This window comes from Ambystoma mexicanum, chromosome 5p (genome assembly GCF_040938575.1).
Source record: "Ambystoma mexicanum isolate Mex_15411 chromosome 5p, UKY_AmexF1_1, whole genome shotgun sequence".
Classification (NCBI taxonomy): Eukaryota; Metazoa; Chordata; class Amphibia; order Caudata; family Ambystomatidae; genus Ambystoma; species Ambystoma mexicanum.
In genome coordinates this window covers 522,490,552-522,504,145 of record NC_090930.1, presented here as the reverse complement: position 1 = coordinate 522,504,145, position 13,594 = coordinate 522,490,552, and the positions used below count along the sequence as shown (strand labels likewise).

At 44.9% G+C, this 13,594-nt stretch overlaps 1 protein-coding gene across 1 annotated transcript in view; it reads right to left on the bottom strand.

Annotated features, from left to right (window-relative positions):
• The window catches only part of LOC138481058 (connector enhancer of kinase suppressor of ras 2-like), a 2,957,912-nt gene that overhangs the window by 2,257,169 nt on the left and 687,149 nt on the right, over positions 1 to 13,594 (bottom strand). The window contains exon 2 of the mRNA XM_069612924.1: positions 65 to 228. Coding sequence (XP_069469025.1) covers positions 65 to 228 — 164 coding nt within the window. The remainder of the gene's footprint in view (positions 1 to 64; positions 229 to 13,594) is intronic.

The window sequence follows — 13,594 nt, the reverse complement described above, 5'->3', positions numbered from 1 at the left end:
TGTGTTTCACACAAAAATACCCATGTATGTGCCCCGGCAGACCCAAAGAAAAGAGTTGACTTACCAACGCGCACAGCAGGTCAACTGCCTCCAAAATGAGCTCCTGGTGGCCGATGCGGGTGACGCCCAGTTCTTCCAGTTCCTGATGGGTGATGTGCAGCAGCTGCTCGCCATTAATCTTTTCCCGCTCGAAGTTTTTAATGTATTGTTGAAGACAGTCATCGAGGCCTGGTGGCAAAGAAACACTGTTTAGAAAGATGGCACCAATGGAAATGTCACATGTTAATGATGTGTTATTTATATAGCGCCTTAATCCAAAGTGCTTTACAGAGCACATATGTACATAACATATCACCCAACCGAAATTGGTACTCATTTATCAACCTCAGAAGGATGAAAGGCTGAGTTGGCCTTGCCGGGATTCGAACCTGCGACCTGCAGATCACGCTCAGGTCGCAGCAGGGAGTACTCAACCCGCTGAGCTATCTTCTCATCCACATTCTTTCATCACCAGCACTGAGCCCCTTTGGATTGGATTCTCCCATCACGTATGTTTATGCACACTTGAATCCACATTTTTGCAGACCGCCAAACGGTGCAGATGTGTGGAAGCCCACAGAAACAATGTTTACATTGCCTTTACTGCAACTGCGCAATTCTGGAACTCCTCCACAACGGATAGGAACCATGGTTGAACACCTGCTTTGTGGGTTTCCCGCTTTGTGCATCTACGCCCTATTAGCATGCTGATTCCAGCACAGATGCAGGGACCCCTACCCACTTTGCAAGCTTCTTAACTAATTGTGTTAAAAGTAGGTAGAATCTATAAGAACACAGCAAGCAAGCAGGGCCATCTTAAGCACTTTTGGGGCCCTGGGCACGGACATCTGTGGGGCCCACTCCACCAAACCAAAGGAATTAAGTGATCAACAATACCCTTCCACCCTACCCACTCGTCGTCATCCCAACCTATAGGTTGATATGTTGCCTCCCAGCATGCAAAAGTAAGCATGTTTACTCCCTTTAAGTCCCCTTACCCTCTCCATTCTTGCTCTAATTAGAATGATAAACAAGTAGCATTTGAAGGCCCACATTAGCAGTCTACAAAGGGTACTTCTGTTCTAGTATAGATAGATAGATAGATAGATAGATAGATAGATAGATAGATAGATAGATAGATAGATAGATAGATAGATAGAGGACATTTTTTTATCAATAGTATCCAGGAAGGTCTGCAGCCTGTAGTATTAAAACAGGAATGTGTGTAAAAGATGCATGTAACCCAGAATAGACAGAGCACTCGCATTAGCTGCCTCACATAATGCAAAAGTGCTCAAGCATGGATACAGGAGACTAAGTGGAAGGAAGGAGAAAGCCACAAATATCCTAACATGGATAGTGGTTGCAGATTAGAAGCTAGCAGGAAGGGATCTGTATCCAGTCATACTGAGATTAGAAGTGGGGCATGGCTTTCAAAATGTGCTGCCGTTAGAGATCAAAGGAACAAGTGCCTGTGGCATGCACTATATCAATGCTCACTATTATAGTGGAAGCAACACTGTAGCCAGTGAAACCATGAGCGAGGCTTTTCTGAAGAACACATCCTGAAAAGGATATCATCTAAAGGGCTGACAATTTTGAAAGGTTTAGGAACTGGCAATTTTCAGAGATTATGTAATACAGGATTAAGGGCCTAATTCACAGACGTGTTTTAACAAAGCAAAACCCCATTAGAAAACACTCTGTGAATCAGTACTTAAATGAGATGCCCAGGATCACACATTGGTTAAGGGATGAAGCTGGGATTTGTGCCAACTCTGCAATTTCTGCATTTAAACACATTCCCTTTCCAGTTCTTACATGAACAAAAATATTCTCATTTTATAAAACTGGCTTGGAAAGTAAACACATCACATTACAAAACATGACCAGTTTTTTAAACAAAATAGGAATTATTCTAGCTTTGTTCTCTCCATCTATCATCAAGGGAAGTATATAAGTACCAGCATGCCAAATGATGTAATTTAACAGATTTAATCTGGGTTTGTCTTTTGTACTTTAAAGCTTTAAATACTTCCAAAGCACTTGCTTGTGAAATTGTCATTTATGATCGTGCAGAAAAATCTTTGACTTTTATGTCAAATGAGCATAATTTAAAATATGCTTGGCCAAGGCCTAAAACATCTGATCCGCTCTCTTCTGTCTACCACCCCTTCCACTCAGATGATCTATATAAGAAAAAAGATCAAGTAATGGGCTAAACGATGCCACCAGCATTCGAGAAGGCAAACCTCACAGAAGACAGCACAGTAATGCAAGAGATATTAAATGAGTTGATCAAGATCACTGTATTGTCTGCTGCCAAATCCAGGATTCAAGCATGAATGCTTTGGTTCCACAGTCTTGAATTTGGATACTTATTCACCTTTTGGACTACTGATTTATGCTCATAACTGGAGGTGATTGCCTAGGTTTTTACAACACCCCATCTAAAATAAACAATTTCTAGACCTTCATCATACGATGACATGGTAGTTTGTATAGCAGCACCTGTCTGGTGCAGGTGCATTGCTGATAATAACACATGTTATGCTGCAAAACTAAGTACATATGCAGGAGGGTTTATAAACTACAGTCATGTGAAAGGCTCTACCAACCTTGCTGGAATGTGCTATTTTAATCATGCATATAAACACATGCCACTTCAATGAGTGCTTAACACACTGAGCTAATTTCTGAACCATCAATATGCATTTCAGCTTTGGCTATTGCACATGATCAAGATAATTCCCACAGGAAGAAAATAATGCTACAGGAGTTGTGCAGTAGTGAGCACACAGACTATGACTACTGCACTGAACACAGACCGCATTACATGATAAATTGATCAAGGCAGAACATCTGACAGGCAATAGGTTTAGAGCCTCAGCAGCATGCCCTCAAAAATCCTGAGGTGTGCTATTTAAGTCTGGTGACAAATGGAATCTTACGTCTTTAGATCAGGCAGCCTTATGCGGCCCCCTTCAAGTTGGGGCCCTGGACAAGTGCCCCTTTTGCCCTCCCATAAAAACATCTCTGCAAACAAGGACGGCAGAGATGTAAGGAAACTCACCCCATGATGCGCTGGTAGCCACAGTAACCCAGCGTGTGCCGTGGTTCCTGCGCCTATCAACGCTTTATGCAGTGCCTCTTCAGACTCTATCATAAAGACGCAGCGCTACTAAAGTGGTAGCATTCGCGCTCTTCCCGTCAGATCCTGCACCTCCTTTAAAAAAGGGGGCGTGAGTAGTAGAGTTCATGGTCTGGGATAGCACCGCTTTGGGTTTTATTTATGCAGCATATGTCAACACCAAATCAAATACTGACAAACATTTCATTGCTAGAAACATTTGGTCATTGATTGTATGTAACATACCAAAATGGCTGCCTTAGATCAATCCACAATCATGTCAGATATCACATGCTCACCAGAAAGAAGCATTTTTAGATATTAAGGGGCCCGATTCATGGAATTTCTTTGCACTGCTGAAAAGTGACTTTGCACTGGCGACACGAACCTTGATTCATGGAACTGTGCAAAGTGCAAAGTGTATTTTTGCAGTGCAAATTCAGTGCAAGGTCATTGTGTAGTGCAAACATGTGAACCCTGCAAAAAAATTCTATGAATCGGGCCGTATGGCTCGGTATGACATTGTTACATCGCCAGTATATTTTTCTATTAGTTTTTGTAGAAAATCTTTCAATGAAAAAACTAAATTGAAAAATATGGGGGGTGGGTAAGGAGATATAAGGGGAAGGGGTGAATAGGGAGTAAATAATAGCATAGGGAGGCTTGGGGGAATTACATAATATAAAAGTAAATAATTTATATTAGTTTTTTCATTAAAATATTTTCGGCAAAGCAAATTGTTAATATAGCATTTGCAAGAAGGTAATGAAGAGAGAGAGGTAGTAGCGTTGAACCATTGATAATGTAATAATACCACACAAGGCAGACCGGCTCCACTGCAGTGGTAGAAGCAATTTCAAATATAGGCCCCTACGTAGCAAATATCACCCTGTAAAAGACCCAGTTAAGACAATCCCTAATACACTTCCGTATAAAGAAGCTTGAAAATCCTCCAATTGTGGTTATCCCCCTTTCCTGAAGGCCTATAAATGCTATTATTTGCCTGTCGGCTGTTACCATCAATAGGAAAGACCTACAAAGCCCCCCTGGATACAGCATCTATGATGACAGGGGGAGAACTATCACTGAAACTAAACGTTGCATGCACCCCGGAGACTCTAGCATTTAGGGGAATGAGGGGCCATCTCGGGGGCTCTCCCCCTTGCCTGGCAATCCTTGCTGCAGAAGAGTGGTCCATAGCACTACCGAGTTTGTATCCTTTGCCCAGGGGGTAGGTTGCTGGTTGCCGGCCAGACTCATTCCCCAGCTCTACTCATCCCGGCACCAATTTGTTCATTATTTGTCGGCATCAGGACTTCTTCCCTAATCAGCACTTTCTCCTTGTAAGAGCATATGCTGGACAGCACAATAGATGGGACTCCAGTTCTCTTTTGACACCAGGAACTGTGCTCCTTTTTGATCCATGGTATTACAGTGCAGTAGTTTTCTACAAACTAACACCCTTCATTTCCAAGAATGTCTGCACTTTTAAGGAAGGACATTTGCACTTTAATCCAATCACATGGGTCTGCCATGGTGGATCATTATCTGCAAACGGCACATTGAATGCTTCGATTATTGAGTACAGTTGCCAAACGTTACTTTGTAAGGAGAAAATAATTCAGAATAAAGAGGCATTTGAGATGATAAATTCTAGAAATACATTATAAGAAGAAAATATAGGATATCTCAGGGGCAACCCTTTTGCGTGATTGTTTTTTTTATATTTCGCCTGCCTTTTCATTTCTAATTATGTGTTTCACTAGTGGAGAAGTGTCTCCTCAACTTTGTCAGCTCTTCTTTTTTCCATACAACCCACCTATGTCCCCATCTGTGCCATCTACCCTTCTTCCAAGCCATGCCTCCAGCCAGGGACCCCCTTCCTGTGCCCAGTCTCCTTTAGTTAAATGTTTATACAGAACTTGCTCTATCCAGAGGGTAGGGCCAGTGTTACAGGTTACAGTGTTATAATGATATTCACAACATGCTAGGAAGATGGGGCTACATAAAGGATGGTGGGGGAGGAGGACTTTCAGGATTAGTTTGGGTGTAAGAGGTATAGTATTCAGCTTTTGTCCAGTCCTTCGCCCCTTCCCCCACTCACGATGCATGTCCCTCTTCCTTTGTAGCGGTATTCCCTGCCACTGCTGTGCTGTTCTCTTTTACTTTTCTCTCCTGTCGGCGTTGCCTGCCCTTACTCCCAACTCTAGTACCACTTTTCCTATCCTGGCCCTCTTTCGAATATCTTAATTGTTGTTTTTTATTGTTTGTACTATATCGTCTGGTGCCATATTGTGGTCAGCCTTCCTCCTCCCTGTCTCCCTTCTCCATTAAACGTTGAGAGAGGACTGTTACCCAGAGGCTGCTCTGGAACAACCTACCACTCTCCCTTCGATCCAAACCTTCCAACCCTCTCTTCAGAAAAAACCTCAAGACCTACCTCTTCAGCTAACCCTACACTGTATTCTCCTTCCCTATTCACCATGACTGTGACCAGCGCCTGGATGCCTAAGGGCTTTGCGTGCTTCCACAAATGGAAAAATAAATAAACAAAATAAGTGTGCACTGGGTTACTCTATTTCTTGTTATGTTCATAGTCTTTGATTCGGCGATATTGTTGACCCTGCAATGTAATGTTTTTTGAAAATATAATTAAGAAAATATTTTGAATGAAACATTTCCCAACCTGAACTTTTTGGTCAACATTTTCACATGTTACAGTTGGCAACATACTACTGCAGCAAAGCATGCACATACATCTGACCGTCATACACAAGGGCAGTGCCAATATAACATCCATGTGAAATCATCTTGGCCACAGCGTGGTGGTGACATTTGGATGACTAATTCTTTAGAATTCACTTCTTCTGGTTTGGAAAGTGATACTGAATTTTGGGTTAATTCTGGGGCTCCTCCCTAAATTCTTCTTTTGGAATGTACGGACAACCAAAAGATCAGGCTGAAAATTGAACCAGCTTAAAATATAGTCCAAGTCCCGCCCGCCCCCTACCACATCCTTCATGAAATCATTGATTCACAATCTATCTACCACTAAGACATGGAAGCCCCAAGCAAGCTCACATGTTGATTGCATCAAATTAAGTAACATGAAAGTATGTTTCACAAATGAGTTTCTGTCAGCAAAATCTTACACCTGGACAGTGAGATGGTACTTCACAATGTACCATTAGTCACAATGCGTCCACTGTATACAAAGCCAACTTTCACTTCTGCTTAAGACAACTGCTTAAGTGGTTCCTGTTACACACGTGTTCTTCTAATGTACTCATACGTCACACTGATGGTATTCTGTAAAGAGTGATGCTAAAATGTCTCTTTCTAATAAAGCTGAAACTCTAACTACACGTTATTCTCTTTGACCATTCCCATCCCATATGTGTCCCTGCCATGTAAACAATTGTGCCTGGCAGATGTGCGTTTATTTGCCTTTTAACGACAAAGGCATACTTTTGAAAGGCACCTGTAGCTTTCCTTCAAAGTGTGCGCCTCCTAAAGTGAACTTATTAACTGGCACACACACAAAGCATGCAGAAGTCATATTTGTCCCCCAAAAACGGTAGAATGTGGACGAACGACGCTTTGACATCAGTGATGAGTTTTTGTGTGACTTTCCAAGGAACCCTACCCAACTTTCATTCAGTAATGAACTCGCAGAAGGTTCCTTCTAAATAAGGGAAGGGAGCATTTTTGGGTAAATGAGATTTCTTGTATTTGATGCGCACATGTGGACCTGGGTCACAAATCAGCAGGATCTACTTGCATGTGCTGATGATTGGTGCATAGGTAAAGGCAGTTCCAGCGCAAATAAGATGTGATTGCTAACATCTGAGATGCAATAGTTACGTGGATGTAGGGGCCCAAAAATTCTGGTAATTCCGGCACAGGTATTTTTTTCCGGACCGGGGAAACACAAGTTTGCTGGTGGAGGCAGTGATCCACCGGCAGGCCTGACTTGCCGGTTGTTCAGGCCCCTACCAGCAAATAAATGTCAGAATCACTGGCACCAGTACTACCAGTGCTGGTAATTGCGGCAATCCCATCCTGGGAACTTGCCGTCGTCTTTGGCGCCTGTAATATCCCAGTAATACCAGGATATCGGGTGGCAGAAACGGTAAGGCAGTTTTGCTGGTATCCCACTGGAATTATCAGCGGGATGCCGGCAAAACTGTAATGATGGCCATAGTGCAGGTGTCTGTAACCTGTGTCCCTGTAGATGTTTTGTATTAATCTCCCACGACCCTGCACCACTGACAATGCTTCCTGGTGCTGTTGGAAGCTGCAGCCCATTTGGGCAGCTAGAGGTTGCAGACCACTGGCATAGTGTGTTCAGACCCCAACTCTCGCAGAGTACCTTAAGTTAGCTATTAAATGACATAGCAGTATCACATTTTGTACTGATTCATGTATTTACAATGTAGCAGGCCTTATATTTCCCAAGAGGGCGAATTACGTGATCTGCAGGGGAGTCAAGACAGAGGCAGGACAGAGGGGGAAGCAGGTGGAGCTCTCGTTTACTGAGTGTTCTTTAACTTTGCTCAATAGCAGACTGTCTTTTGGCCAAGTGGAGCGTCTTATTAGCATGTTCCACTTTTATTTTGAAAGTCCTTGGAAAGATTCAAAATGCCTGAAAATGCCAACCATTCACAATGGATAAGCATCCCTAGTGAGGACCCCACCGCTCTGGCCAGCCAGTAAACGCCCTGTTAAAGCCGGCGGCCTTGTTAGCATCGCAGAATCAGCGTGGTAATGTCAAGTGAAACAGGATGGTGTGTTTTGCATGTGCTGCCGCCTTCCACGTTTTGAAAACATTCGACCCACTCCTTTGTAAACTGACTGCTCACAATGTGGTCCAACAAAGGGCATGATTTTGATCCCTAAAAACTTGAATATCATGGCTAAACATTTCTCAGATTACCTTGTTATTCAAAATATGAAGTGGGGCCTATGTTGTATGTTAGAGGAATAATTTCTACACGCCTTAATATGGCTGAAGTAAACCACTGAAATTAATAGGCCTGTCTGGGCATTGCTGAAAGGCAGGGTCAGACTGGGCCATAAAATTGTCTCGGGCACCAATGAAAAAGTGGCCCACAGTTGCAAATGTCTATTAATTCCTTTTGTGACACGGTTTGAATATTAACCAATAGGGAGTGTTTTGATAAAGTGTGATGCAAATTGTGCATTTTAAAGAATATTTATTCATCAACACTGGTCAAAACTACAAGCTGCAGAATGAATGAACTCATCAAACTGGCCAAAAACTAGGCCCATTTTCACCAGAAAAACTGTCCACCCCAACATTTTGTGTTTTTAGTTCGGCCATGAGCCTATGACCCTATAGGCGGGTCTGGGCCTACTCACAGGTTGATGCAGGCTACTTCCAAATGACTAAAGCTTAAGATAAGGACTGATGGTTTAGTTTATAGCAAGTTCCTCCTGGAACCAGTACAAGTGATCCTAATGCTGACACTCAATGTGGCCAAACGTCTTCCTTCATTCCCTGGAGTACACGTTCCCTTGAGTGCACTACTGCAAGGCTAAGCACTGGTGCCTAAATGTTTCTTAGTATCAGTCACGAGGCAGGTTCTACCAGCCCAGTGTGAGGGGCAGGCAGTGGAGCCATGTTCATAAGGAACTTATTTTCATAAGGAGCCGTAAGTCAACGGAGGAGGTAAAAACCTTGTGCAAGGCTTTTACGCCTTCCATTGACGCCATGGCTCATTTTCAGTTTACGCGCCTCTCTTCTTCTCCACCATACAAATGCTCCAGCATTTGTGCTGGCATGCATTTTCATGCTGGTGCAAATTCTGGAGATCCCTATGGGATCTACCAACATAATGCAGCAGCATAAAACAGGCGGACCCCATATGGCTCCATCATAGATGCAGTCTGCCATGCTTGCACAGCAGGCAGCATTTACAATTACAAATAAACGCTTGTGTTGGGGTGCATTTATTTTTCATCGTGAAAACTGATAACCATGCGTGCATGTTAAGCAGTGTTCACAAAATGATAATTGAACACGCATGTCGAAGAGCGTTTAATAGTAATTGTATGCACTGCTGGTACTCACAATCAAAAGTAAACGCTACTGGCATGCCAGCGTGCCAGACAGCATTTACTCACTTTGGACTGCAAGGCAGTTTACACACTTGTACGCCACCCTTTGCCCTTTATATTTGCACCCTGTGCAAATGACCAATATTTGGCAGTGGGGACCCGCTTGAATTACAGTTTAAGTGTAACGGGTGCCTGCCCCAGCGTGGCAAAAATCCAAAATGCTGTTACTCTTCCGTTTGGAAGTACTGTGTAACATTTCTATAAACAAAACAATAACAGACTGTTGAGATGTTCACATCCCTAACTCTTTGGAGGTTAGAGGTGCTCAAACGTCCGTAAGTGTGTCTGTTTTTGAGTGTTTTAGGCCCTCTCTCCGATCTTTCTTTTTTACCGCTACTCCCTTATATAACATCTGGAAAAGGTCCTCTTATTTTTTCATGCTCCTTTTTCCCTTTGTGTCACGCAAAATACATTAGAAACATAATAAATCCTCATTTACTTTCCCCAGTTCTATTTTCCTTTTGTGTTGCTCAACAATTTGTTAAAAACAATTCCTAACTCCTTTCCTTTCCGGTGTTTCCAGAACACTTTGCATGGGCCCAAAAAGGCCTCCTCTGCTGCACATTAGTCGGTCACCTTCCCGGCTGTTCACGTGATCAGTCAGTCACCTTCCCGGCTGTTCATGTGATTAGTCAGTCACCTTCCCTGCTGTTCACGTGATTAGTCAGTCACCTTCCCGGCTGTTCACGTGATTAGTCAGTCACCTTCCCTGCTGTTCACGTGTTTCGTGAACACTATTCTGCTATGTCAGCCTTGCCTAAATGCATTTGTTTGTCTTAGTCACTGGTCCTGTATGTGGTTGATGTTTTGGGGAGCAACATGTTCTTTTATCTAAAGGGAGCGCCAGGCTGGGGGGTGATGAGCAGGTGGAGTCAGAGGATATGGAGAGGGTGGACAATATACGAGGAGGAGCAGGCTAAGCATTAGGAGGAGGAGTTGGAAGAGGCCACTTCAGGACAGAGACACCTTGAACTAAACCCAGTGGTTGAAGGAGCTTGCAAGGTGCTTGCCAGGTAGATGTCGCTGCCAATGAGTGGGAAGTTATAGTACCTGAAGAGTCAATCTGCGAGTTCCTGCAAAATGGCTCTATGTGGTTACAACAACCCCATTTTGATATTGTACATTTAATAAACACATTTTCATCAACTATGATCTACTTCATTTCTTTTAGGGGGGTTCCCCACCCCAAGCCACACTTCCTCCACCACTCTCCTACCTGCAACTCCCATCTCTACCCCTTAGAAGCCCTAAACCCTAACCTATATATATATATATATATATACATACATATATTTCCTTTCCTCTCCTGCTATCCCTTCTTACCCCTCTCAGGCTCCTCTACCGCCTCCTTCCTCAGCAACCTCTCCGGCACCTCCTGCTGCTTCTCGGGCCACCCTGTTGCCTCCCTTCTCTGCCCCCCTCTGCCACTTTCTTCTTCCTCTCTGACTACCCTGCCTTCACTTCCCTCCACCTCTGCCCATCCTCTGTATTCTTCCCTCTGGCCCGACTCACTCTGCAGGGGCACACCCGGGATGTTCTGATCTCTTCAGGCCTCCCCCTATCTAACCCTCTCATCATTCCTCTCTCTTGGAGTGATCACTTTCTTCTTTCCTCCCACCTCTCTCTCTCTACCCCTCAGGTCAAGCAGACTCCAGCACTGCCACCTATCTTCTCAATCATCCAACCCATGAAGCGTGTGTCAGTTGAAGCTTTCACTGCTACTGTCTCTCCTTGTCCTGCACCTTTGGCTGACTCACACCCTGGCACAGCCTTCTCGAACTTTCATCTCTCTATCACGAACACTCTGGATGTCCTTGGTCCTGTCATGAGGATCCGCTTGAAGCCCAAATCCAAGTGCAACTCTTGGTACAATTCCAACCTCGCCACCCTTAAATGCAAATGTAGGGCAGTGGAGAGGAGGTGGAGGGCATCAGGCTCATCCCTTGATAAACAGGTCTACCACCTGCTGCAAAGGCAGTACAGACTATCTGTAAACTCTGAGAAGAGAGCCTACACCGAAGCGCACATCCCTGCAGCATCTAATAACTAGGCCGAACTTTTAAAAATCTACAAGGAGCTGGCCAATCCTGATGCTGGGTCTACCTCTCCTGTTTGCTCTCAGGCCCTATGCACAGCCCTGGCTTCTCATTTCACCACTAATACCTAGGACATCCTATCCACCTTCTCTTCCTCTACCTCCTCTTCCGCCTCCTTTACCACTCCTGGCCCATCTGAGGCCTTCTCTCCTCCTCCTTTCCCCTGTTCACTCCTATTGATTTTTCTAGACAAGTCCGATCTATGAAAGTCTTGTCAAAGCAGGTTCTCCCCTGCTCATCCAGAACCATCAAGGACCACATTGACACCCTTCATCCAGCCTTAGGCGATTTCTGCAATCACTCCTTTACCACTGGAACTTTCCCCTCCCCCTTAAGCACTCCCTTGTGCACCCCCTTCTAAATAAGCCCTCAGCTGATCCTTCCTCTCCGACTAACTATCGCCATCACTCCTTTCCTGGGCAAACTCTTGGAAAAGCTGGCCATCTCCCAGCTTAATCTGCATACTCAATCTGTTGGATACCTCCACGACCACCAGTCTGGCTTCAGATCAGCCAGAAGCACAGCAACTGCTCTCCTGAACACCTGTCAAGATCTGCTCTCCACTCCTGACTATAATCTCACTTCTGTCCCCATTCCCCTTGATCTATCCTATACTTTTGACATGGTCAATCATGCCATCCTGCTCAAATGCCTTTGTGACAACCTGGGTCTCACCGATCAAGCTGTGGCCTGGTTGACCTCCTTTCTCACTGACTGACCCTCTCAGGTCCAACTGGGGTCTTTCCTCTCTTCTATCCCTGGCTGTTCAACCAATAAGTGGGACCTCTTGCCCCTGCATCGCTACTTTCTGTTACAATTTCCAGTATTATACGGGTGACACCGAGCTCTCCTTTAGGCTCCCATCAGCCACCTGCGCTCCTTCTCAAATACCAGGCTGTCTGGCCGCAATTCAGGAATGGTGTGCTGCCAACGATCTCTGCCATAATGCCAGTAAGAATGAGATCCTCCTCATTGGGGCACCTGATCCCTCCTTTCCTCTCTCTGGCTCCTTCCTGTGAAGCTAAGAACCTTGGATTCATCTTCAACTCCACCCTCTCCTTCTCTCCTCACATTAGTGATGTCTCTAAGAAGTCAAACTATCAGCTGCACCTCCTCAGAGGTATTCTTCTTTTTCTCACTTTTCCCCAGAGGTCACTGTCTCCAGAGCTCTGGTCTTCTCTAGGCTGGACTACTGCAACAGCCTCTTTCTAAATCTACCTGCCTCTACTCTTTGCCCTGTGCAATTAATCCAAAACAGGACTGCGAGACTTGTTCTTGCCCTCAAGCCCAGTGATTGTATCTCTCCAGCACTGAAATCTCTTTACTGGCTCCCTGTGACTGCAAGCATCAAGTTCAAGACCCTCTTCATCACCCACAAGTCTTTCTGGGGCCTGGGTTTGCTCTACCTCCAACTTTTCCTTCCAAAACATCTTCCTTCTCGAGCTCTCTGCTCATCCACCTACAACTCTCTGATGGTCAGCTGCTTCTCCAAGCAGAGAGTTGGGGACAGATCTCTGTCCTCGGCTGTGTCCTCCCTCTGGAACAGCCGCCCTGCCTCTCTCAAACTTGAGCAGAACCACCTACAATTCTGGAAGCAACTCAAGACCTTCCTTCTCGCTTCAGCTTTTTCTCTTCCTCTCCCCTGATGATGTACCCGACTGCTCCATGCACTGGTCACCTGGATACCCTCTAAACGCAGGCCCAGGCTCCTCCATGTCCAGTTCCCTCACACTGCCTCCCGGCTCCCCACCACTTAAGGGTCTGTTCCTGCAAGCCCGCAGTCCCTTCTCTCTGCACTTATGAGCCACTGGCTGGCTGCACTTAATGATTTACCTGTACCTCTCCCTGCCCCCGCCCCTTTGGCACTGCTCCCCTTCCCTTTCCCCTGCACTTGCGCGATCTGAATGACACAAGGCCTAGTAAGGTAATTGTTTTGCCCTCCCTTTGTTTCTGCTTTGCAGCAGAGCGGCTGACAGAATTTTCAGAAATGAAAAAGCAGCCGTTTTTCCCCCAAAATTCTGCTGCTAATAACTTATGACTTACTGGATGAATTTAGATGAGGTTTTCAAACAAAATGTCTGTCCATATTGCATAGGGGAAGGGTATGTGAAAAACCTGAAGGTGTTTGATGATTCAGTCCCTGGGGATCCCTTATTCAGGTGGCAAGGGAAGGGCCATTGCTATTGGA